The 24,281-nt window shown below is 42.2% G+C and overlaps 2 protein-coding genes across 3 annotated transcripts; one reads left to right on the plus strand and one right to left on the minus strand.

The window, feature by feature from the left end:
- Positions 1 to 535: 535 nt before the first annotated feature.
- Positions 536 to 4,897, plus strand: ssr4 (signal sequence receptor, delta). The gene is made up of 6 exons (XM_020088720.2): positions 536 to 757; positions 951 to 1,069; positions 1,164 to 1,238; positions 3,242 to 3,331; positions 3,445 to 3,510; positions 4,508 to 4,897. The coding sequence occupies exons 1-6, from the start codon at positions 709 to 711 to the stop codon at positions 4,610 to 4,612; spliced, it is 504 nt and encodes a 167-aa protein (XP_019944279.1). The 5' UTR covers positions 536 to 708; the 3' UTR covers positions 4,613 to 4,897.
- Positions 4,898 to 6,545: 1,648 nt separating this feature from the next.
- Positions 6,546 to 23,978, minus strand: LOC109630525 (vasopressin V2 receptor-like). 2 transcript variants are annotated; one of them, XM_069526500.1, is made up of 7 exons: positions 23,628 to 23,770; positions 22,357 to 22,426; positions 15,646 to 16,031; positions 14,582 to 14,827; positions 14,212 to 14,358; positions 12,656 to 13,232; positions 6,546 to 11,130 (listed from the first exon to the last, which is right to left on the minus strand). In XM_069526500.1, the coding sequence occupies exons 3-7, from the start codon at positions 16,027 to 16,029 to the stop codon at positions 10,934 to 10,936; spliced, it is 1,551 nt and encodes a 516-aa protein (XP_069382601.1). In that variant the 5' UTR covers positions 16,030 to 16,031; positions 22,357 to 22,426; positions 23,628 to 23,770; the 3' UTR covers positions 6,546 to 10,933. The 2 variants fall into 2 exon arrangements, with proteins under 2 accessions (XP_069382601.1, XP_019944333.2); XM_020088774.2 differs by lacking the exon at positions 22,357 to 22,426 and having other exon boundaries at positions 23,628 to 23,978.
- Between the last annotated feature and the right edge of the window lie 303 nt (positions 23,979 to 24,281).

A 24,281-nucleotide genomic window follows, 5' to 3' on the forward strand; every position in this document is an offset into this window, starting at 1 on the left:
TGAGAAACAAAAAACAGTGAATGTCGATCTTTTTTCTTAAAAAACACAAAACAAACAAAACGGATGCCAGTTAATTTTCTGCCAATCACCTTATTGTTGCAGCTCATAATATGATGCATTATTATAGAATAGAGGTTTTGCTTGGATTTTCAGTTTAAAGTTTATTTGATACACAGATAAAACAGTCCTGCAATAAATCAGAGGCGTTGATTCATATTGGAGGAAGTAGTTTGTGTTTGCTGAACACTTTAAACTTTATAATGGAGGATTTAAAATAATGTTTTCTCATTAGAGAAAAAAATTTGACAATTAGAAGTGTTTGTGCAATAACGGAATATGCACACAAATACAGTGTATACCTGGAGGGGAGTATCATTTCTTAATTTAATTATTTAAAGCATTTAATATCATCATTTTTTAAGATAGAATGTTTATTGATTTATTTATTTACTACAAAAAAATATTATTATTATTTATTATTTATTAAAAAAGAGGATTTATTGCAGGACTTTTGCTGATGACGTGTCGACTCGCTACTTTCCCAGAATACTCCGCGGTACTACGGTCCACGTCAGTCCTGCGCAGGCGCAGTGGAGCGCATCGGTGAGCTGAGGTGGACTTCTTTCCCTCGGTGTGTTTGGAAGAAGCGGTTCAGGCTCCGGAGCTCAGCGATAAAGAAACGTGTCACACAGCCGCTCAGAAACCACGATGATCCGGATAACTGCCTTCCTGGCCCTGCTGGTGGTCGCCTGCTCGGGTAAGTCAGCGTCGAACCGGAGGATGAAGCTTGTAATGCTAATCAGCATTAGCTAGTGGCTAGTTCTTGATGTCACGTCTGTGTGTCTTCTGTTGTCGTGTTAAGTGAGGGTGAAACGTGTTGTTGTACTGGTGTCGATGCTAACATTAAGCTAACCTTAAGCTAACCGTAGCTGTGCTCTGTGTGGTGACAGGAGAGAGCTGCACGGACCCAGTGATCACCCCCTCGGCCTACACCACCTCTGACGCCGTCATCTCCTCAGAGTCTGTGTTCATCGTTGAACTCAGCCTGGCCTGTGCCAACGGAGCTCAGGTACCAGTCAAACCTCCAGCACGTCCAACACTGTGATGATGTTTCAGTGTGATTGACTGTGTGACTCACTGGTGATCATGTCTGTCCTGTCCAGAGTGTGACTCTGTATGCTGATGTCAATGGAAGACAGTTCCCTGTGACCAGAGGCCAGGATGTTGGAAAGTACCAGGTACGGTCGTGTCCCCGTGTCCACATGTACAGACATGACATCCAGCTGCATGTGCAGAGAACATCTGCCGACACCGGCGGTCAAAGTTTCAAGCTGCCTCAGCCACATTCAATACTTTAGTGATAGGAAGGTGAAACACAAAGAACATCACCTCACATACATATAAGTGTATAATCTTAAATATGATGTTACAGGGAGGGTAGGGGCTGTTTCAAATTATGTGTTTTCAGCCATTTCCCAGAGTTCAATCAGAGCAAATCTAAGTTTGCAGATTATCAGATTGACATCCTCTATCCAGTGAAAAGACCATGGCCTGGACCAACAGACCAAAATTTACACCGCACCATGGGTCAGTTTGATCTGATCAGTTTGACTGATCAAACTGACCCATGGTTTGTTTGCAGTGCTAAAACAATTCTATGGATGGTTCAGACCATTGGCAGGAAGTCTAGATAACATTAGACATTAGAAGAAGAAAAAGTACAAGTGGCTTTCGGGATCATTAGTAGTCTTCCCCTCCGAAGATGTAATAGTTTGAATGGTAAGGTTGTTTGTTAGGCCCATTCAAACTAGTGTCGAGTACTGTACCTGAAGTTGGTGCTCCTGGTAGTAATCACCAAACACCCCCACGTCAAACACACACCCGTCTAGAAACCAATCAATGTCAGGTATATAGACGGCCTGTGTAGTTAATGACGACATATGCGTATGTCATACAAAATGTTCTTAGTCCACTCTTTAAATTACAATGAGAAACCAGAACTAATCAGATCAAATGTAAACAATATAATAATGACATGAACCACGGTTTGAGGTCATTTTTAATCCTTCTGACCTGATGCAAGTCTTCCACTCTGTCTCGGAGTGATCTTTCCCGTATGTAGACTAGATGTTCAAAAGACACTATTGAAGATTTTAAGCAATTCAAGGACATGATTTTTTTTCACCCCTGTTTTGGCCCCTCCTCACTAGCTACACATTGCTTTTAAAATCTTGGTTATTATGATCAAGGTTAGACGGGGTTTTGCTTCAAATTGAATTACTGAAAGCCTAACTCTTAAAGAGCCGGTTCACAGCCTGAGGTCTTCTGACGAGGGTCTCTAGATTAAACTTAGTAACTAGAAGTGACAGACCCTTCGCAGCCTTTCGAATTTGTCCCTAAAAGAACTAAACTCCACACTTCCGTGTCAGCTTTCTCAAAACAGTACAATCAGAATCAGAAATACTTTATCCCTGTGGGGAACTTTGGTTTTGTTTCAGTCGCTCCAGCCAAGAATAGAAATATTTACAGACCAAGAGAATTACAGTAAATAAAAATATGTGGCAAAAGTATATATAATAAAAAGTTATGTGCATTATAGCAAATTTTTATTTTGAGTGTCCTCCGTCTGCTTTTTTATTGTGCCTTTTATGTCCAGTTAAATGTTTTTATCCTTTGTTTGATTATATTCTTCCAGTGTTGTATTGCCATGTGACACTCTTTCCAAGTTCTGTTATGGAAAATGCTGCACTAATAAAGTTAAAATATGTAGGACATATTTGACCAGTTGGTTGGTTTATAATGTATAAATTAAAACTTTTCAAAAAGTCCCCCTGAGTCTAAGATCTCTTAAAAGCTAGCACTTATCAAAGAAAACAAATATTAAAATTACCCAAAATACGACGCTTATTTTCAACTAATGACTGATGGTGTTCAGAATTGACATTCTGCCAATCTTACCACTTCAAATAGTGACTGGCCAGGTGTGTGTGAGAGCTGGAGGGATTTGAACTTGTCTCTCGCGCCCTCGTCAGTCTCAACACAGCTACCTCCATCATGTTCTGTGCGCTGTTAGCCTTATTTGTACAATTCATCACATTGCAGCATCTCAGCAGGCTGTTTTGTCCCCGCCTTCCTCGCCGTGGTTTTAATCCAGTCCTCAGCGGCACATTAATTCACAGCACAGCCTTTGAATTTTGACACCAAAAAAAATCCCTTCAACATGTGACTGTTTCCCCCTCAGGTGTCCTGGAGCCTTCCTCACAAACAGGCCAGCTCTGGAACATATCAGGTCAAATTCTTTGATGAGGAGTCCTACAGTGCCCTGCGCAAGGTTCGTGTTACATGTATTGTCGATAAGCTCATGGTCTGCTGCCAATGAGCTCTGCTTGTTTTGCAAAGGCTGTTTAATTTGAACCATATGTGGCTGCGTTTCTTTTGTTCCAGGCCCAGAGAAACAACGAAGACGTAAATGCCATTCAGCCTCTGTTCTCCATCAACATTGACCACAGGGTGAGTCTCTAATAGATCCTCAGGTTGAACATGTGAATCAGTTCACAGTAATGGTGCCATTAGCTTTGTAAAACTCACCAAACACCCTCGAATGAAAGCGTCTGTAATCAGTATTTTTATATTAACATTGAATCACACGAGTGCGAATGCTACACCTCCCTCTGATTTACAGAGCTTTTTATTTTACCTGTCTGCTCATTTGTTCTGTTGTTTAGATTTTCCTACCCACAACTCTTTTTTTCTTGACTTCTAATAATTGCTCTAATCACTTTGGGTCAAAAACCTGACCCCAAGTCAATAGTGTAGCTCTTTATCTGCTGGAAATGTAAAAAGCTTCCAACATTTTTATGGAGCCAACAAAGTCAGGCCATAATTCAATAGGAGCTTATCAACACAAGGTTGATTAAATGTTTCAATCACACAAAACCCCTCACATCATAAATTGTACCAAAATGTTACCTCCTGGGAAAACACTTTTTCTATTGCTAGAAATTGAAAAAACAAATCAATTGTACATTGACTTAAGAATGACATCACACTCAAACAATGACTGATAAGTCTTTGTGTTGGATGTGATGTGAGGTATAACCCAGTTGCATTCTGTCTCAGACTAATCTTGAAACAAGGGGAAACTAATATATGGCAGATACTTACCGATATGGATCTTTGGGGGCTGATAGAAAAAAAATCCAATACCAATATATCGGTTAAATAGTATCTATATCTAACCCTCAAATTGAAATGTAATTGAGGCTTGATATTTTACAGTTAAACCATAAACTAAATTAATTAAATGCACATATTTTCTGCTTTGTTTATTCTGTAAAGCAAGTGTTTATGTCTGTGCATGTTGGCAAACGCTGATGCTTGTTAAAGGCTCAAATCAGCTGATTTTTATTGTTCCACCGATAAATGCATCAGGCTCTAATATATGGTTGGTTATATTTCTTGCCAAACCTGTTCTGATCTTCCTTTTTTTTTTTACGTGCCACCACAGGGTGCGTGGAGCGGCCCATGGGTGTCTACTGAGGTGGTGGCTGCCCTCATCGGTATCTTGTTTTACTACATGGCTTTCAGTGCCAAGAACACCATCCAGGCATAAACGGACCCGCAGTCACTGGGTGGTTAAAGACTGAATTTTGGAGGATCAATGATTCATCATCCAGTGTTGTGGCGAGCCAGAAGGATTTTGCCACTTGATTTGCGGTGGGATGAGGAATAAGAGGAGCAGTCTTTGTGTTGTTTTATTCAGACTGTGTCTGTATGCCATCTGTCTTATGACTTAACAGGTTTTGCAGGAGTTTGTCCTGTCAGTATAGATGGAATTTTGTAATTTTTTTGGGGTTAAAACCTGATGAATAAACTTGGACCACGTGGATAAATATAACAAGTTGTGTACTGTGTTCGTTCTGGTGTGAAATCATCCCTTGTGCGTGGATAGATGTGCAGAGTGGGACACAGATGTGTGGAACATCAATAGTACCACTGCATCAGGCCCGGTGGGTACGCCTCTTCCAGTAAAATGAATAAATGCCTTGTTTTTCTCTCTGTGTAATGTGGTGGTTCATGTGATGGCCGAGTCTTCTATAAATTCCTTTTCTCCTGGACAGATGAGAAGATTCGTGTTCTCTTATTTTGTGGGAGCACACTGTGGAGAGTGTTTTTTTCTTTATTTTTAGCTGCCAGGGGTAAATTGGCAAAGCCTTAATGAATCAACAGTCCCTCGACCTCAGATCAAACGATAAGCAGTTCCAACAAGATTTGTCCTTCACAGACTTAATTGCTGGAGGGTGGAAAGATGGATGGTCTGATATTCTTAAGAGTTGCAGCATCTGTCCTGCATCCAAGTTTTTAAGAAAAACAAGAAATTGAATTAAGAAAGATTTATATGACTGTACTGAAGGACAAATTCTACTGCTGTGGTGCACTTGATTAATATGAGCACAACTTGTGTTCTCAACAAAAATACATTAATATTTGTGGTAGATGACAAACCCACAGAGAATAACTTTGTGGGGGTTGTGGCAGAAGAGTGGGGGGGGGGGGGGGGGGGGGGGGGGCGACTGGTGGTGCAACTGGTGGTGCGACTGTCCCACCAGCATTCTCAGATAGTCAGGGAGAATTTAGTTCTCCAACATCATGTTACAGTCACACACACAGTAAACATGATCACACTCACAGTTAACATGATACAGGCATTAATTCATGACCTGTCAATGCTGCAGTACCACCGACTGAACACACTGTGGCAGCTCTGTGCCACTTTGGAGGAGAGAAGCCAGCTATTGCCTCATGGACAGATTGCATATGATTTTTACTGGTTCAGTATCCGCTCTTCTTAATGTAACACATTGCATAATGCACATTGAGCCGTTGTTCTCTTTTGCGTTCTCTTTATTCAAGTTTGTCACATATATTTGTGGGCTACTTAGAGCAATTACGTGCTTATATAATCTAGTTTTATTTGGGGGATTTAAACTTAGCATGTCTATTTCTGTATCTGCCCCAAATCAAAACAGCCTTTGCACACACTGCAGAGAACACGGAGTACTGCTTTTTCATCCACAGCACAACTGCAACTTCTCACTGACTCCCAGGAGAGTATTGCAAACTCTGTATATGAGTAACTTGAGCCACTCACGTAAACACTGCTCAGTGTACAGAGTACACATATCTTTTATGTTTGCTTTTTCTGCGGCTTTGTCAGCACAAACACGCACACTTTTGTGGTGTAAGCTCATCTTAGCTTTTGTCCCCTGTCACCTTTTGTCAAGTAGAAAATAGACACAATGTTGAGCTGCAGTTGACGCAGACACTCCCTGCTGTAGTACTAAGACTGTGGCAAGTGGGGGACGGCTGGATGGTGGGATTTAAGAGGAATGAACAAACAAACTGAAAGAGAGTCACTGAGTCAATGCTCACACACTCTTTATGAGAGAGTTCAGAGTGTGTTAACTCAGACGCACAAAGTGCAGATGACTGCGGATGTAGAAGTTAATTTCTCTGAGATTGTTGTTATTGCAGAATGAATGCACTCACAGGAAGTCACAATTTATTCTTACAGCGGTGAATTATTTATGTGTGTATTCTGACAATGAGCTACAGGTTCATGCAAACAAACAAATCGGAATCACATTAATTTTATGTATTTATACAACAGTAAGTTTAATCTTAATTGCCGAAGCAAAGTACTTTGTAACTTTCTTTTTAGAGGTGCTGCATATATACATGTGCTTATTTTTATTATTATGAAGTCTTACAGAGAAATAGGAGTTACTGTAACAGAATCTCTCTCCCTCGTGTGTGTGTGCGTGCTGTGAGCCAGAGAAAAGCAGCTTTGACAGAGGTGTGTAACACACCAGCTCTGGCGGCAGACATGGATGAGCTTAGTGAGATGCAGCAATGTGGAAACTGGCGTCGCACAAATGATTCTCACATGAAATCACGCTCTCTGTCTCTGCCATAAACTTTGTGTCCACTGCTTGTTCTTTAAACTTTTTGCAAAACAGAAACAAGGTCAACAAACTGCGAGCTGACTAAGTTATCAGAAAACAGAATCTGGCTTCCCCTTTCTTACACTATAATAACAGTTATTGTTCCGGTTATTACATGGATGTGTATGTACAGTGGGGCATGTATAGCTGCTTTAACCACACCAGCCTGACTGTGTTTGGAGTGAATAAACCTTTCCCTCTCTTATCCCCCTCTTCCTGTCCTCTATGTGCATCCTCTCATCCGCTGCACCAGTCAGTGCAGTTGCAGTCAAGTACCAGTCTTTCACCATTTAGGAGGAAATTGTTTTTTTCCTCTCTTCTCTTTTATTTTGTAAAAGTCTCCATATTTCACACTCTAATGTCAAGCCATTCTAACAGAGATTTATTTTTCATTTTTGTGCTTCGTCTCATGCCTGGCCATGACCCATGAAACACTAAAGGTTAAACAGGAGCAGGCACATCACAACCCACTGTGTCTTTGTACGTAAATCCTGTGAAAGCACGTGGAATGAGCTCCCATAAAATGGGTTTTATCAGACGCTTGTCCACATGCCTGTTTTTACTATGAGGGAAAAGAAACTGCAGGGTCTGGTCGAGGTGTAAATACAGCCACGCTTAAAGTAATGAAAACAAGGTTGGTGAGAGTGATAAAAAAGCAAAGCCTTGATCCTGTGGCTCTCAGAGAAATAAACCCTTTAAAACAGTCAATGCTGAGGTAAGATTTTGTTTAGGATCATAAATGCAGCCAATAAAAATGGAAGCGTAGCTATATTTGGCATAAATCACCCTGAAAACAGCTGCAGTCGTGGGGTGTTTTGGAAATAAAGGCAGATGATGAAGATATCTTTCGTGTGAGCAAGCACAAACAGAAAAGATAAACAAGCGTGAAACAAAGGAAATAATAGGGATGATAAGGCTCATTTCCCTTTTGCTTCCGCTGATTACCAACTATGATGCTCCAACGCTCTGCAAACACAGACACTGGACATGGTTGTGTAAGTCGGCGAGGGCCAGAAACGCCTCCCGGTGTCTTGGAATGAGCTTAGCAGCAGCCTCGGCACTCCTCGGATCTGTGGAGGGGTAATGAGTTAAGCAATGCAGACACATTGCTTAGTGCAGTAAAGCTCCAGGCTCCAGGTTTGATTTATACTGACTATGGTCAAGGCTTGGGGGGCTCTGTCATTCTTCAGAGCCATTCGATGTTCTCTTTGGCTGACCCTAAATTGGATTCAAGAGGGAAGTTCACCTATTCCGCTGCCCTCACGACAGTCACACAGCTGGGTCATTTGTTTCTCATATACCCCATTTGCGGGCCGCTGGCAGGAAGTGCTGCCCCACGGTAATGAAGATGTGACCTTGAGCTTCGACATCAACCACGTTACAGCATGGAAACCAGGAGCATAAGGACATTCGACATAAACACACACAGTGACCGACACACTGCAGGATTACAAACAGACCTACCCAATAGACCGTTCATCATAAGCTCTGACAGGGAGGGAGGGTGATGGTGCTGGTGCTTGTAGTGATAAAAACTATACTGTCAGGTCTTCTGTCCTCAGGAAACAAGACAGAGTCGCAGGGGAAATGCTTTGCAATGATCGGTCTAATTTAAGTGGATATTGAAAAGTGTTTGTGCCAGAAAACTCTCCATATTGAATGCATTCATTATTTAGCCATCATAATGCTGCACTAATGGCTTTACAGCCAGTGTTATGCACATGAAAAGTGTGCTGGGCCTCTCCCACAAAGCTGAAAGGCTGGATGGATCTGAAAGTCTGGCCCCTTTGAGCAGAGAAGAATCATCCTCTGACCTCTCAACTTCCTGACAGGAAGATGAAAATTCATGTACACCCCCAGGGTTTGGGAGAAGTTCATCTATTTCCTGATATAACAAAGTGAGAAAAGGGACGCCGTGGCTGTAGCCCTCCATTTGGCGGAGAATCAAAGTCAAAGGCTTGTGTCTGGGGAACAAATGCACAGTGGCGTGCCGACAGCCCAAACACCCGGGCTGCACAGAGGAAAAGGTGAGGCAGCTGCTCCTTCGACCCAGACAAGTATTCCTGAGACACCTTGAAAGCATCCCAGCATTGTCCTGCAGACTCTCATAACACTGCTGCCTCATGGAAAAAACATGTGCTACATTGGCTCAGCGTTAAAGGAACCTCTAATTTCATCTCACACTGGAAGTTATTACACCCACTGTATGTACAGTAGCTTATATGATCACACTTTTAACAAAACAAATATAACTTTATAGACCTATATTACTATTTTATCTTTCATGCAGTTTAGGGCCATAACACACTACTCTATATGCACAATAAAGGTGAATGTGAGGCAATAACAGAAACTGATATATGTGTGTAGTTTCATTTATGCAACAATAAATAAAAAGATAGACGAACACATGGCTCATGGAGAAATATAACACAGTCAGTGATCCCTGCTCTGCAGTTCCCCCGTCTCAGAGTAAGATTAGTCCAGTGGGGAGGCCCCTCTAAGAAAACGCCCACTGGCATTTACAGGCACTTGGCTTTAACTTGGAGTATTTTCACTGTTGATGAGAAGTTTTTCTTAAACTGACATGTAGCCTGAATGATGTGCGATTTCTCTTTGACCTTGAAACGCCTGTGCATATCTGTTGAAGCTTTGTATTAGCTCTACTATTAAGACCTGAAAAGATTCTACAGTACAGCTTTACAAAAAAAACCTTTGGTTTGATGTCTCCTTAAATTGTTTTTTTCTTACACACGTCGGACCATTACAATTGATGATTCAACATTTCAATTTACACTGAAAATGTTATATAATCTAATGTGCCTTACATTTTTAATAAATACACTGTACATTGTTCATTACTGGAATGCTGCTGAATGATTGTTGTTTGTTTCCCTGCTGCGTCTCCTGCGTTACGTTGGCGTTCTTGACTCGTACTGTCAGGAGAGCACGACAGGATGGTAATTTCGTGTACCTCATTGTATGAAATACAATCACATAATTGTGTCCTTGTTGGTTGTGGAAACCTGAAATGTCCAGGAGCTCAACCCTCACTGTATGTTACTTTGAGAGGGAGTGTGTGTGTGTGTGTGTGTGTGTTTGTTTGTATTAATCCACAGTTCTCCAGTTCCTCATGGGGGAGGGGGGGGGGTCTCACGAGTGAATCTCTGTCCGTCTCTCTCATAAATCACTATTGTTCTTCGGAACCTGATTCCTCCTGAGCGAATATGAATTCAGCCTCAAGCATCCATCTCTAATCCACTTTCTTTGATTTAACAAAGTTTGTTCACATTATTAGATTTCGACCACAGCTTTCTCAGGACCACTCCTGCATCTGAAACATCCGTGTCATCCCCCTGTCTGTTCTCAGTCCAACAGCAGTCTTCCCCTCTGTCTGTGTCTCTCTCTCTCTTTTCCTTCAGCCCATTGATTTGTTTTCTCTACACCCACAGCTTTGTCTTCGTCTTTGTACATTAGGCGTGCCGTAAGGCCATTAATGCAGCTATCCACCCTCTGCATTCCTGCTGCTCTGCTCTGTCTGAACAGGGCGAGGGTGTAATTCAATGCACTGGCCTCTACACTAAGCAGCTAGAGTTGAACATGTCTTTACTGTCAAGGGCATTTTGTACTGCAGATGCCTTCTGATGGTGACTTCCGCTGTATGTTCCACAGTGCCGTCATAAATGGTGTTGACATCTTCAATGACACCCTTCTTTACTGCTGGGGGGGAGAGGACAGGTGATTTAAGGCAGAGATCCTGTTGACAGTACAGCTGTCCTTTGTTGCTGGAAACATCTGGTGGAGGTCAGCGCTCTGTGCTGTCAGGGCTGCGATGCTGGAGGTGGTGTTGGTGGTGTCCTTGTTACGAGCACATGTGCGCCCATGCGTGTCTTTTCAAATATGACATGTTGCTGTCTCTTCAGCCTCTGTCAGTACAGGCTGTCCTTGGTGGAGGTGTGTGTTGTGGTGGAGTCGTCCGGAAGCGAGCCCCGGCGGCCGGGTCGCGACCAGCAGTGCAGCAGGTTCTGCAGCTCTCGGGACACGCTGCTGGAGAAGGCTGTGTAGATCCATGGGTTTGTGCATGAGTTCAGATTGGCCAGCAGCATCAGGAGGGTGAAGGCCACACCTGCAGTGAACACACGAGATGATAAGTACATTTAAACGCAGGAGCAGGCATATGGATATAAAATGTTAATCTTCACATGCAGCTTTTGTGAGCTATAGGGGGACAGTCTTCCAGCACATAACATCATGCACCACATTGTTCTCTTCTCTCTTATGAAACAAACATAAATATCCACGACTATTCAGTTTGAAGATAAACTATTCACTATGATTGTTTTTCATTTTATTTCCTTCGACAGTGGCACCAGGACTGCAAATATCTCAGGGGGACAAAATCCTACATACTTCCCTTTTCTGTTTTCTTTTTTTAGGCTAATAATAAGTCTTTTTTGTCTTAACTAAAACATGATTATTCCTCTGCGGCAAGTAGAGGACAATAGAAAAGCACAGACAGCTTTTTGGAATACAAAGTTGATTATAATCAACTCTCCCTCTCTGTCTCTGTCTTTGTGTGAGTGTGTGCGTGTGTGTGTGTGAGTGTGTGCCAGAAAGGATTATTCATGTGTATGCACACTTGTACATGTATATATGCATGCCCTCTGTTTGTAGATGTGTGTGTGTGTCTATGTGAGTGTACGTGGCTCGTTCTGTGTTTGTCTGCTTGTGATTTTGTCTATGTGTACAGGCTGCTGGCATGGATCATTGTTGATGAAATGTCAACATCTGGCCACATTGCAAAATCAGCAGGGGATATAAACAGGTTATTTACTGGCCCTGGGTGTTTGTCTTTAGCTTCAGATCTAGGACATCCACATGGTCCATACTATCAGCCACCACTTGAGGATACACTTGCCTCACGAGCTCGATCCCTGGTTGCCAGTAAAGACATCATCAGATGCCGTTTGTGTGCCAAAATGCACAGAGTCCAGGGATATCATCCAGAGGATCCTCGCTGTGAGTCAAAACAAACAGTGCTTTTCTGACCTTCTATTTCACTCACTGTTCCCACCATCTGACCCGGTGCTTGTGCTTTTCAAATAATGACGTGCATTGTATTCAAACCCGACTGCATTGATCAGAGGTTGTTGATACAGATCATTTAGCTGTTGTTTTTGGATGGTCAAAACAGACAAGGTTTGCACATTCAGAGCAACTACATGCAGGAACTGGACTGTGGATACATCTGAGGAAAAGCAACAAACACAAGAATGGGACTCAGTAGAGTGTATACCTGCGCCAAGGCCCGACAGTCTCCTTAAATTCTACCACAGTTTCACACAGTCATAAATATTAGTTCCCATATTCACAAATTACAATTTGTCTCATAGGGAATAACAAGGTGCGAAATCCTCTGTCTGTGTAAATGTGCGCCTTTTTTCATCAAGAAAAAATTCCTGGATCGGCCCCTGATCCAGATCCACACCAAAATTAAATGGATTCCTCCCTGGCCCACACCTCATTCGTCCATCAAGTTGGTTTTGTGTAATGTTGATGTGATGTCTGTTTAGAGTATGTGCACCAGGACTGTTACAATGATGGACCAAAGAAAACTCTGGTAACATGGATGAAGCCTGTTTGTGACTGACCTTGGTCAGGAGGGTTGGGGTCCCAGGCTGCCCACAGCTGGACGATGAAGAAAGGCGACCAGCAGATAGTGTAGACCAGCACAATGACCAGAGTCATCCTCACGGTCTTGGACATGGCTTTAGTGATGCTCGGAGGTGGAGTGACTGGTGGGGGAGGGGGGACGTAGTCAAGGGAGCAGCGGGGTGATCCTGACACCAGCATGTAGGACGTGTAGGAGTCCTGACAGTCTGAGTTGTTTACTGTTTGCTGCTGCTGTGTTGGTGATGTTGCTGTTGTCGTGTGTTCACCACAAGAAGTGTTGTACTGGATGGCGGACGGTGCATAATCGTAACACTCTCCCGCTTGGCTGTTTTGCATGTTATTGTGAGGGCTGTTATTCACACCCTTCAAGGGCTGCAGCCCTCGCCCGTCCCTGCCCCCAACTCCGGACGCCCGTCTTCCTCTCTCTTTCGCCCGCTCATCTCCCTTCTTGAAGCTGTGGAAGCGGAAGAGGATTTTGCTTTTCTTCATCTCAGCCATCACCATCCTCTCTGACTTCAGGTAGATGTTGTTGTGAATCTCTCTAAAGATCCTTATCTGGAAGAAAAGGAGACAATCATGAATTACACAGTCCAATAGGATTTAATCAAGACACTGAGTGCCTGATGATGAGTTTTATTACTGGTGTGTGCCAGACTGCCAGTGTGATTTGCTTTTACAGACAATCTTTTTTTGTGTTTCAGCTGCGGCAGTGACAGGAAATTTGGTACAAAGTAGAGAGTGTGTGTTGGTCTTTACCATCAGCCATAAACCAGTCAGACATTTATACACAACATTATTAAACACAAATATTCAACTACTCTGTTACACTGTGAATGACTGCCATAAAATTATATTGCAGCAAAACAATTTGTCACAGTCTCCTGAGCAACTAAAACAATAGTTTGAAATCAAGTAATAATAGATGATTCATACTAAATACTCTTTTTTTTGCCAAATGTTGCTCTTCTGCCACTTTTTACTTTTAAAAGCAACTTTATGAGAGCGTGGTTTGATTAAAGGCTCCACTCTCACTCCATCCAGTGTATCTAAGTAAAGTAAATACAATCTAAATGGTTTCCGTGTGGAGATACTTCAGAAAAAGAGTCGTCTTTACTTGAAATCTGATCATTTAAAAAAGGTCAGTATTCTATGTTTGGCAGAGATCTGGTACATTCCACTTCCTGGCAGTAGCTTCTGAGCGGGCAGATTTTCTGAGCACCCGTCTCAGCAGTGGTCCTCCAAGTGCTGTGTTAATTAGGGGAAATAGCTGGACCCTGGAAATATCTTTCCCCAAATAGACCAGCAGGGCTGATGGGAGGCCGCCCAGAATGCGTCTGCGCCATGGGATGCTACATAACACCGACCTCAGTCCCCCACGGGTTATCAAACAATGCCAGATGCACCCTCCATGAAAACAAAACAGCATTTCATTCATGCCACACGTTTCTTTATTATATAACGTTGGTCACAGTGTGCAATCCTAGTCAGTGGTCGACGCAGAGATTGAGAGTCCTGCCAGAGAAACCAGTATTACCTGACAGATGGTAATGATGAGGGCGGGCAGGAGGAAGACAGCCACAGCCATCCAGGTGACGTAGGCCTTCAGCCCCCACGGCTCAGTGAACTGACCCCAGCACTCGAAGTCTCCCGGTGCCACTTCCAAGCGAGAGAAGATGAACACCTGACAGGCCAAACAAAAGCAGGGCGGTCAGCACAGCGACAGACATAACGGTCAGCATCCTCCTCCCATTAGCTGAACTTCAGTGACCTCATAGAGCTAAAAACAGACCCACATCTTGAGTTCTACTGTAGAAACCAGGGTGTGAACGCCCACCGGGATCTCATTTCCTATTTCATCATTTGTGCATGTGAACATACGAGTTTCTGTGTTGACCCCTCCCTACCTGTGGTATGCTGAGGACAAGTGCCAGAGCCCAGGCCACCATGACAGGGGTGTTCCAGCGGGACATTGCTCCCCCTCGGTAGGCCTGCAACGGACAGCAGATGGCATAATGCCGGTCTACTGTCATGGCAACTATCATATAAGAGGAAGCAAACATGCCCACAATCTGCAAGTACTTGATAGCCCGGCAAAGCAGGTCCGGTCCCTGAAACCTCTCTGTGATGTCCCATATCAGCTGAGGAAGAACCTGATCACACAGAAAGCAGTTATTAAAAATAATTATTTAAGTGGCTCTTAACATAGTGGAGCATTTTTCCTGTTATAAAAATGATGAAAATATTTTCATCAAATCAGGAAAAGAGTCAAACCAACATTAAATTTCTCCAAGCAGAAAGTTTCACCCGATTTTAGCCTATTCCTTTGTGCCGTAGACCGCCACTGTTGTCCAAAAACACATACATGAGGCACACTGTTGTACTAAGCAACACGTTCCTTATAATTACCATAAACATGGTTAATCAGCAGTTTTTACTCCTGTTTTCAGATAAAAATACACCTCCCAGCATTTCAGTAAAATGGGTGAGCACCTTCAACACATGACATGTCTGTACAGTGAAAAATAAAACTCATTACCAACTTTTAAAAAGTACTTACTTTTAATTTTTTGTTGTTAACAAGTCAACACAATTGCAATTTAAAATATAACTCAATTTCTTGTGTTGCCAATTGAAGTATTTTTTAAGTTGGCTCAACAGTGGGGGTTTTTTGCCGTGTATGTTAAATCTTAAACATTTCTTTCTTTACTATTCCACAGAATTCATAAAGTATTTTTCTCATTTACTGACAATAAAGTTTAACACTTGTTTTAAACCTTCAAATGTTTAATATTTGTCATTTACAGGTATAGTAATAATTTGCTTATTCTGTTAAAATAATATTTTTTATGTGCAATTACAATTTAAATCTGATGCACTGCTGTCAGTTACATATACAAACAAACATGACGAATGATTGTACTGTGGTGGATCGTATGATATTTAATATACAGATACTTTGTGAACTAACCTGAAAGAGCGCCACCACCAGGTCAGCCACACACAGATTGACCATGAACACGTGCATGGGTGCATTATGCTTCCTCCTCCTCAGCAGCACCCACAGCACAAAGCTGTTCCCCAGGGTGGCGAAAGCCAGCACCACCCCGAGCACCGCGATCTCTGCCCTGGCCAGGCCGGGGTCCCTGGCCCTGGGCTGGGGCAGGGTGTGAGGTGTGGTGTTGGAGCCATTCTCAGGGAATATCCCAAAGAAGGACCCCCCGCTGTGAGAGGCGTTGACCGAGTTCAGCTCGGAGACGAGCAGGGGCAAGGGGGAGAGGTTGCTCCTTCCCGTGGTGACCAGAGAGGAGAGAGCTAACCCATCCCAGTCTGTTTCCACACTGATGCTTTCCATTCCTGAAAGACAAACAGTTCATGTTTTACAGTTATTTTTGTGGTTTGTTAACATGATGTTCTTTGCCAAATAATCAGCAGGACTCAAACGGGTGCAGGATCATGAGATCGCAAATGTTCGGATTTTGCACGGCAACGATTGTATCAACAAACAATTTATTTGTTCTGAATAATCACAATATCAGTCTGACCATTTTATTGCACTCCCTCTTTTCACCCTCAGGCGTGTCAGCTGAGCCATTTTGCTTTTGGGTTTTTTTCATTATCGAACCGCAGAGCATACAAACCAAGCACATCCGGCCTTTTAGGACGTGTGTTGACGAAGGGATCAGCCACAGAACCTTTTTGTTTTCAGTGCATCTGTCACATTTTCACAGCAGATATTATAAATAGCTTCTGTTGCTCAATTTCATTAGATTTGAGCGAAAGCAGTGAAAGCCGGACACTGTGCTGTGTCCCACTCTGTCTCCCGTGCAGGTCATGATTTAATTTATTTCCGTTCTGTCAGTATTATCTATATCCTGTTTTGTTGTGGTTTCACTGGCTTTCCCCTCGTGTCAGATCTCACTTTGCAGCCCTGATTGGTTTTCTGGCCGCTGCCATTGTCTGTCAGGACCTTATTTAACCTTTGTCTCATTGTCTCCCCTCTCCTGGTGTATTTACTCTCTGTGCTCACTTCCCTCTGTGCCATTTTGTCACATGGTTCCAGTGCCACTAACTTAGCAAGCATTATTCATAGTTATTCATATTTAAGCTTTTCTTTTTGACATTTTCACTGAGACTAATTCATGGATCTTGATGGAAAGAATCTGTCTAATTTAAATGACTGATATAAGTGTGTGAAATTTGGCAAATTTTGCAGTTTGATTGAATTTAAAGGGGCTGTTGAGCCTCGGCAGAGGTATTCACTCATTTACTCTCGACAAGTTTTTGACCTCACTTCTGCCTTATCCCTTTGGAGTTGTAGGCCTGTGTGTTATTTGACTTCCTGGGAATCGACAAAGAATTTTTAGAGCCCCGTCGTTGAGTCATTTCTCAACATTTCACTTCGGACTCCTCTGCCTTGTTCTTCAGGAGTACTTCTGCAAGTCCTCTGCTACCTCCCTGTCACCTCATCACAAATTCGACTGTACTTCGACCTACACCCTGGTGTTTCTCTCTCTAGAGGTCATCTCTCCTCCCTAACTTCCCCTTAGAGGGAAGCCAATGACAAATACACCTCAGCCTCCTTGATAGCTGGAATTTATCCTCCTTTCCTCTTCACCTGCAGAAACCAATTTCTTTATGTGGACAACTAAGACAAATCACTCGTCCCCTGCATCGACTATCAGGGGACTCAACAACATTATACCATCAAGAACCGGTACCCCTGCCCCTCTAACAGTTATATATATATATATATATATATATATATATATATATATATATACACAGATAGCTTTTAGACTTTCTGAGTCAGATCTTAAATGTTTACGATCTGGTGAGTATAAAGGAGGAGGATGAGTGGAAGGCTGGCTTTTAACACTCCCGAAGCTCATTGTGATTAGCTTGTAATGCCGTTCCGATGAACTAATGCACCAGCTGTGGTTTAGACGCTGGCAAATGATGTTCTGTGCAACATGAAAACAAAACTCTCTTAAGTCAGTCTGCCTTGAGATAGGATGGCAGCAAAGTGGAAGATTTGGCTCAGGCCAAAGCGGTCAGTTTGTAAAGTAACAACTGCAGAGGACTCGAGTCAAAAACAGGGTTTCAAGAATCCGAGTCTTTACTGGCAAACTGGTTAAAGCATAGAAAGTCAAAAGTTACACGCTGCTGCATCACGCTGCAATGTGAATGTTGTGTTTTTCAAAGCTTCCAGTTGTGTTTGATGCAAAAACCAGTGAGGTTTATTTTCTTTGCCTTATTTTCTCAGGGATGATTTGACAGCTTTCCCCCCTCGATCCCACCCCTCTTATTCCTTCACCTCCGCTCTCATAATCACTCTCATCCCATGCTTTCCCGCATACATTCCTTTTTCGCCCTGTTTTTGTTCCCCCCCTTCTCCATCTTTCTCTCATGCATCCAGGCATTCTTCTCTTTTTCTTTTCTCCCAGTCACACTCTCTGTAGATCTCAATAAATTCTGTGTTTATTTTTCTATAAATAAATGGTTCAAAAGAAGACAGACAGTTGAGATGACAATTTAAGAAGCAGAGTCGTGGGATGCTGTGGGCAGCCCAGGTCAAATAAACTGCACGTAGAAGTGGAAGAAAATTGATGAAGATGAAAGAAGAGCGATGAAGGCAGTATCGAAAAAGGGCAGGAGAAGAAAAAAACTGCCAGAAAAGGTAAAAGAATAAAAAGCAAGATAAGATAAGGAGGAAGGAGGTGGCCAAATATAGCTCTGAAGAGGTCTTTGTTCGGTTAGTTCTCAGAGTGTGTGGTGATTGACACCATATTGGTATATTATTATGACTAATATACAAGGAGTGCTTAGGTACACAACTTTGACACTGAATGACTCTTTGGAAAATTTCCATGTCTAAAAATAGGAGTAAAACTCTAGTCATAGTATTGAGCAACTAAGTGGGACTAATACGATATTACAAGGTTGTACTCTGCTGAGACCTAATGGTCAATTTGCTAGTAATAGTGTACTCGCTGCTGGGCGCGTAAGATAACACAGCTGAACACATTGTCAGGCGTTACATGCTGGCTTTGCCAGAGGAATGTCTTCAGATGAATGCATGACAATCCGAGCCAGCTGGACCTCTGCAGCAGCATGAAGGTATATCCCTGAGAGAAAGGAGGTGAATCTGAGCAGAACCGACAGAAAAACTCTCTTTTTGTTTGAGTGAGTCTGCTGCCACACCAGGCGACCACAGCGCTGCTGCAAATGGATAAACTGAATCAAACCTTTATTACTTTTCAAGAGTTTCTAGATCCTCCCCCCTCAGCCATGTTTGATGGCTAATGCTCTTCTTTCTTAGTATCTTTTTATTATTATTTTTTCAAGTTTTTTAATTAGAGTTTTAGACAATGGGGTCTTTTACCATCAAGGAATCTCCTGGCCTGTTTTTGTTGGGTTCTGAGGAGCCTTGTGCCCCTCTCTGTAATTACATCATAAATCATGAGAGGATTCTTTGTACTGCTGTCGTCCTTTATACCTTCCACATAATCTCATTATGCATATTTGCCCATGTGACTAATTTCTGATGTGAAATCCCCTTTTCAAGAGTTTCTCAGAGCAGATGAAGTACAATGACTTAGGAAGGTGCTATAATACAGCCTCCTCAAAGAAAATAATATGCAGCATTACAGTAAAGCTGAGATGATGTCTCCAAATGCTGTTCAATAAAAAGTAATAAGAGGATTATTAACTGGCAAGAGGAACCTCCAGTCGTGACTTATCTGCTCATGAGGGAAAGAGTGTGAGATTTCTAAAGGACTGTCGTTGTCATCCCTCTCCTCTTTCTCTTCTGTTTAACCTCTGAAGCACACAAGGTATTTACTCCAAATATGCTCATGTCTCATTAGCATGGGGCATGCATCCAAGAATCAACATGGATTATCCTTAAATTGCTCAGTGGTTCAACTACAGGAGACCCTTGGGTAGCCTGAAACTTACTGGCTCTGACGTTTCCTGAAATTCCTCAAACCGAGGATACATAGAGGAGGTCAATATTGTCTGCAGGAGTGTGCTGAATGCAGTCTAATGTATCTCTTTAAAAGCCCGTGCCTCTGAAAATATATTCTGCTTTGCTCTCATCTTAATAACACAAGCACAACATGGCATTCCCATCTGTCTGATCGACTTAAAGTAAAGCTCAAATTATTCCATCTCTCTGCACCGGACGGACTGTGGACATACTGCTTTTAGCAGTTAGTGCAGTATGTTGCTTCCTCTCTTTACTTTAAAGCTTTCACTCTGATTAATGACGGAGTCGAGTCCTCCCCTCGCTTTCCTCTCCAGAAGCAAACCGGTGTCAACCATCCTTCATGTCCTCTCCACCCTGCGCTGCTCTTTTTTCCCGCACACAGGGCCACAGAGCCTCGGGGGGGGGGGACAAAAACAGGTAGTTTAAAAAGTATGCTGGAAAACCATTCACATCTTTCAACATGTCAGGCCCCTCTCTTCTCAGTGTTCATACATGTTTGTGGTCATTAACTTCGACAAACCACGTCATGTGTGATTTTTGTGTCATAATCCAGGTTTATTATCCAGGTGAAAATTCCAGAGGAATGAGACTTAACTTGTTCATCATTTGGGAATGTTATGGATGGGTTCAGATGAGTAAAACCATTCTGAACAAAAATGTGACTCAATAAGCAACAGAAACAGAACAATATCAGTGTGTTTGCAAGTCTTCCCTCTCCGTCACTCCTTTGATTTGTTCCCTTTGAGCAGATTTGAGCCAATCTGATTAATGAGGACCTCTCTCTCCTCATTAGCAGCCCTGTGTACACCACACTCACATACCCTGTCACTAATTTACCCTCGTAAACTGCTCTTCTTCCTCTTCTCTATGTTTTCTCACCCACTCCATTACTCTCTTTGTCCTGTGACAAATCATCCACCCTCTTTGTTGCTAAGGATGAAAACCTCTTGGAAAACAGGCTCTGATACATTTATTATTGTAGTTTGATTATAATGATCATCCTCATTAAGCAGGTTTTGATGATTCAATGTGGACAAATTGGCATCTAGGCTGAATGAAGATGATAATATGAATCAAACAATAGATCTGCGCCATATGATTTATATGAGCTCTTTTTACTTTGCACAGCAAAATACTTTATTTACATACCAATCAATGGATTCTTGCACAATAAAGGTCTGTATGAGTCATGTGCTGGTGCATGCTGGACCATGCAACATTTCCATTGCATAATAAAGCAGATACGAGCACACTTTCTTCTTCAAAGCCCATATGTCGGTAAATTAGAGCCCCCGTATTTGCACCACTCCATAAATTCACCATCTGAATGACTCACTTCAATGACAGGTGGATACCTATTTACGCTTTTCAATTTGTGATGGCACCTGCTGTTCTCATTAAAAAATCAGATCCACAGTGATGTATCCATGATTTATTCGCCTCTCTCTCAGTGTGTGTCACTCCAGGTCCTGGCCTTCAGCGCAGACTGTAGCCCCTATGAGCAGTAAGAGTAAACACTTTGTTCTATTACTGTCTTGCCCAAACAACCTATTAAATGTTAATCATGTAGGGCCACACCTCGTTGCACAAACTAATACAGTCATTACTTGCCCACATTTCCGTTGTGTGTGTGCTGTAGCCCTCTTTGAATGTTATGTTCACAAATATCACTGTGAGTTTATTTCCATAATACATCAGCCACTGGACACTCTGGTGTGGAAGAAGGTCCAAGTCCCCTTATCAGCACTGATAAAGCCTGTTGAGGAGGCCAGCGACTGTTTTTCTGGTTATGTATCATTAACCAGCACACTGCCCATAAGCATCTGCCCCAAACAAAACAGGCCATACTGCTTCATCTTCCTCCTCTTCTTCACACATCTGACACAAAGCTCAGAGTATTCCTCCTAACGACTGGAAACTGTGTCACCGCCCCAGCCAGAACAGGCCTGGAGGTTCGTAGTCAGTATGTTCAGATCCGTGCCACGTGATGAAATGGACACGATGAAATGATTGTTAGAGACCCCACTCAATTGACCATGAAAATAATAGCAGTGATGATGATGATGATTTTTCCTGATGGGGGCTACAATCAAGGAAGTAATTTTGAGCGTGTCGTGGACTGTGCCAAAAGCCCACCAAGAAAAAAACAAAAAAGAAGAGTTGTTTGATTAATGGAAAACTGGACAAACAGCTTTATGCTCTCAACCACCCAAAAACTGATTGTGCCAAACAGTGATTTGTTGATTCAACTGTCCACCTGGTGAGATTATTTAATCATTTCATTGCGATTACGTTGGCAGGAACGGTCCGGACAAGCTGCTGTTATGGTCAAGTTTCAGGCTTCCACTCCGCCCCATGGCTTCGATGTTAGGCTGCCTTTTTTTTTTTATTTCTGCTTATATGCTGAAGAACGAGTTGTTGTGTCATACAAAGATTTTAAAAGTCACGCAATAAATCAGTGAGCTTTGACGATAAAGACTTGTGTGTATGATACAAACACACCCGACCTTCAGGGACCACAAATCTCTCTTTTTAATTATCTGCAGACCTTTGAATTGCATTTTTAAAAATACAGGAACATTCATGGCCAAAGAAACATATGAACACACACACACACACACACACACACATACGCATGCATATAAAAGAAGAGAACCCCCAAGGTGAGTATAGTGTGACTGCCCCTCTCACCTTGTCCTCAGTGCATGGTAAGCTTTCTCACACCTTAACTGTGGTCGTGTTTTGCTTCTCCACTCGGTTACTGTGGGACAAAGCATTAAGAGCTGTCACCAGCCTGGTCCATTAACATTTTACGCTACAGCAGATCACATTAACAACCTAACAGCTCCACTGAGCGTAATGTTTTTAATCCAATAGAAAAACCTCAGAGGACCACATGCATTTTCAATCAGGCTCTACTATAAAACATTCTCAGTCAGGTGCTGCGCTGTCCGAGCCAGACACACTGTATATGTTAACATATTTTAGCCTACATGAACAGGCATGGTGAGAATACTGTCAGTATCTGTACTGAATCTAAAGAGTTATGTCTGTCATTCACAAAAATAAACAGATGATAAAAAAATGTTTTAAATCTTAACACTTATTCAACAATTTACAAAAACATTATTTTACTTTTAGCAAAGTTTCACTTTACAAAACAGGTTCACTGAAGGAGTCCATATTCCTTCTGTAATGTTTTGTCTCCATTTCACCATTTTCTAAAATAAAAACAAGACAATTACACAATTATATCAAATTCTAAATGAGATCAAATGATTCATGAAATTATTATCATAGTTTTTCTTATTAAGAATGGATTCAGTAAAAACAATTATGTACCCTATTAATAAACAGGTAAAAGAAGTAATAAAATGCTGAAAACAGACCTTAAGTGTTATACACAAAAGCCAGGTAGATGGTGAAAGATCTCAGCCATCAAAATAATGCACTATTCTCCCTGATGTGGTCATTTCTTAATATTTCATATCCTTTTTATCATATTTATTAAACCTACCTCAGTCTGATGTTGCCCAGCACATGGTTGTACATTAACTGCGCATACCTGCACTTTACATATATTTGTATGTATCTCTTCCTACCGTCCTCAAACTATATTAACTCTAAAATAAATTATTTTTTTCTTGTTTTATCGTATCTTATCTTCAGATCAAGGAGAGTCATAGAAAAGCATTTCACTGCACGTTGTACTGTGTATTCAACAAATAACATTTTGATTTGATTTTGATTTGATAATTGTGTGACTAATGTGGACATTAGATACCGTACAGACACATTCAGATCGATCAGTAAACAAAGCTATTGACACACAATGTGAACAAGTTTCAACAGAACCAACAAATCGTTTTTAAGTGATGAGAGGAGACTCGTAATAACAGCAGTGAATTGGTGTTTGTCATCAAACCCTGTCACCACAGGGTCAATTAAAGGTGTTTACTTACGTCCGATCCACTCCAGTGGCACAGCAGAGAGACGGGATCTGTCGAATGTTAACTCAAAAAAAATATTCCCATCATCAGCTGTCAGTCCAAGTCCCTCTGCTCAGTGAATCTGAATGAATCAGGCAAGACTCAAAACCAAAACAAATAATGAGTCTTAATCAAAGCTACTTTTCTCCTCAAAAAAGTGTCAAAGAAGTTCTGAAGGGTTTGTGCAGCTCCTCATCTGCTGCCTGTATTGTTCTTGCTGTGTTGCAGTTCAAAGGCCTGTGTCGGGGGGGTAATCCATTTGATAGCTGTGTGTGCGTATGTGTGTCCCGGCTCCCTGTGCGTCACGTTGGGCTCTTGCAATGTGCTGTGCCCCCAACACCATGAGCAGAAATGAATTTGAGCTCCGTCTGCTCTTACCTCCCACCTTCCTCCCCTCCCTCTCTCCCCCTCTATCTCCTCCTCCTCCTGGGTCAACCAGCCTGTCCTCTAGGGCTGAGGGTGGAGCGTGCAGCCAGAAGTGAAGGCAGGGTGTTTTACATACCTATGAAGTGTGTGCATGTGTGCGTGCTTGCGTGTGTGTGTGTGTGTGTGTGAGAGAGAGAGAGAAACAGGTAGAGAAGGTATTGTGCATTTGCTTATGCACATTATGTAGAGTGTGCATGCATA

The sequence above is a fragment of the Paralichthys olivaceus genome, chromosome 6 (genome assembly GCF_024713975.1).
Source record: "Paralichthys olivaceus isolate ysfri-2021 chromosome 6, ASM2471397v2, whole genome shotgun sequence".
Classification (NCBI taxonomy): Eukaryota; Metazoa; Chordata; class Actinopteri; order Pleuronectiformes; family Paralichthyidae; genus Paralichthys; species Paralichthys olivaceus.

Excerpts from the sequence above, each read along its gene's own strand:
- ssr4 (XM_020088720.2), top strand. The coding sequence starts at position 709 with ATGATCCGGATAACTGCCTTCCTGGCCCTGCTGGTGGTCGCCTGCTCG. Across the intron at positions 1,239-3,241 it reads AGGATGTTGGAAAGTACCAG|GTGTCCTGGAGCCTTCCTCA; the intron begins GTACGGTCGTGT and ends TTTCCCCCTCAG. Across the intron at positions 3,332-3,444 it reads CCTACAGTGCCCTGCGCAAG|GCCCAGAGAAACAACGAAGA; the intron begins GTTCGTGTTACA and ends CTTTTGTTCCAG.
- LOC109630525 (XM_020088774.2), bottom strand. The coding sequence starts at position 16,029 with ATGGAAAGCATCAGTGTGGAAACAGACTGGGATGGGTTAGCTCTCTCC. Across the intron at positions 14,828-15,645 it reads TGGTGGTGGCGCTCTTTCAG|GTTCTTCCTCAGCTGATATG; the intron begins GTTAGTTCACAA and ends CTGTGTGATCAG. Across the intron at positions 11,131-12,655 it reads CCCCAACCCTCCTGACCAAG|GTGTGGCCTTCACCCTCCTG; the intron begins GTCAGTCACAAA and ends TGTTCACTGCAG.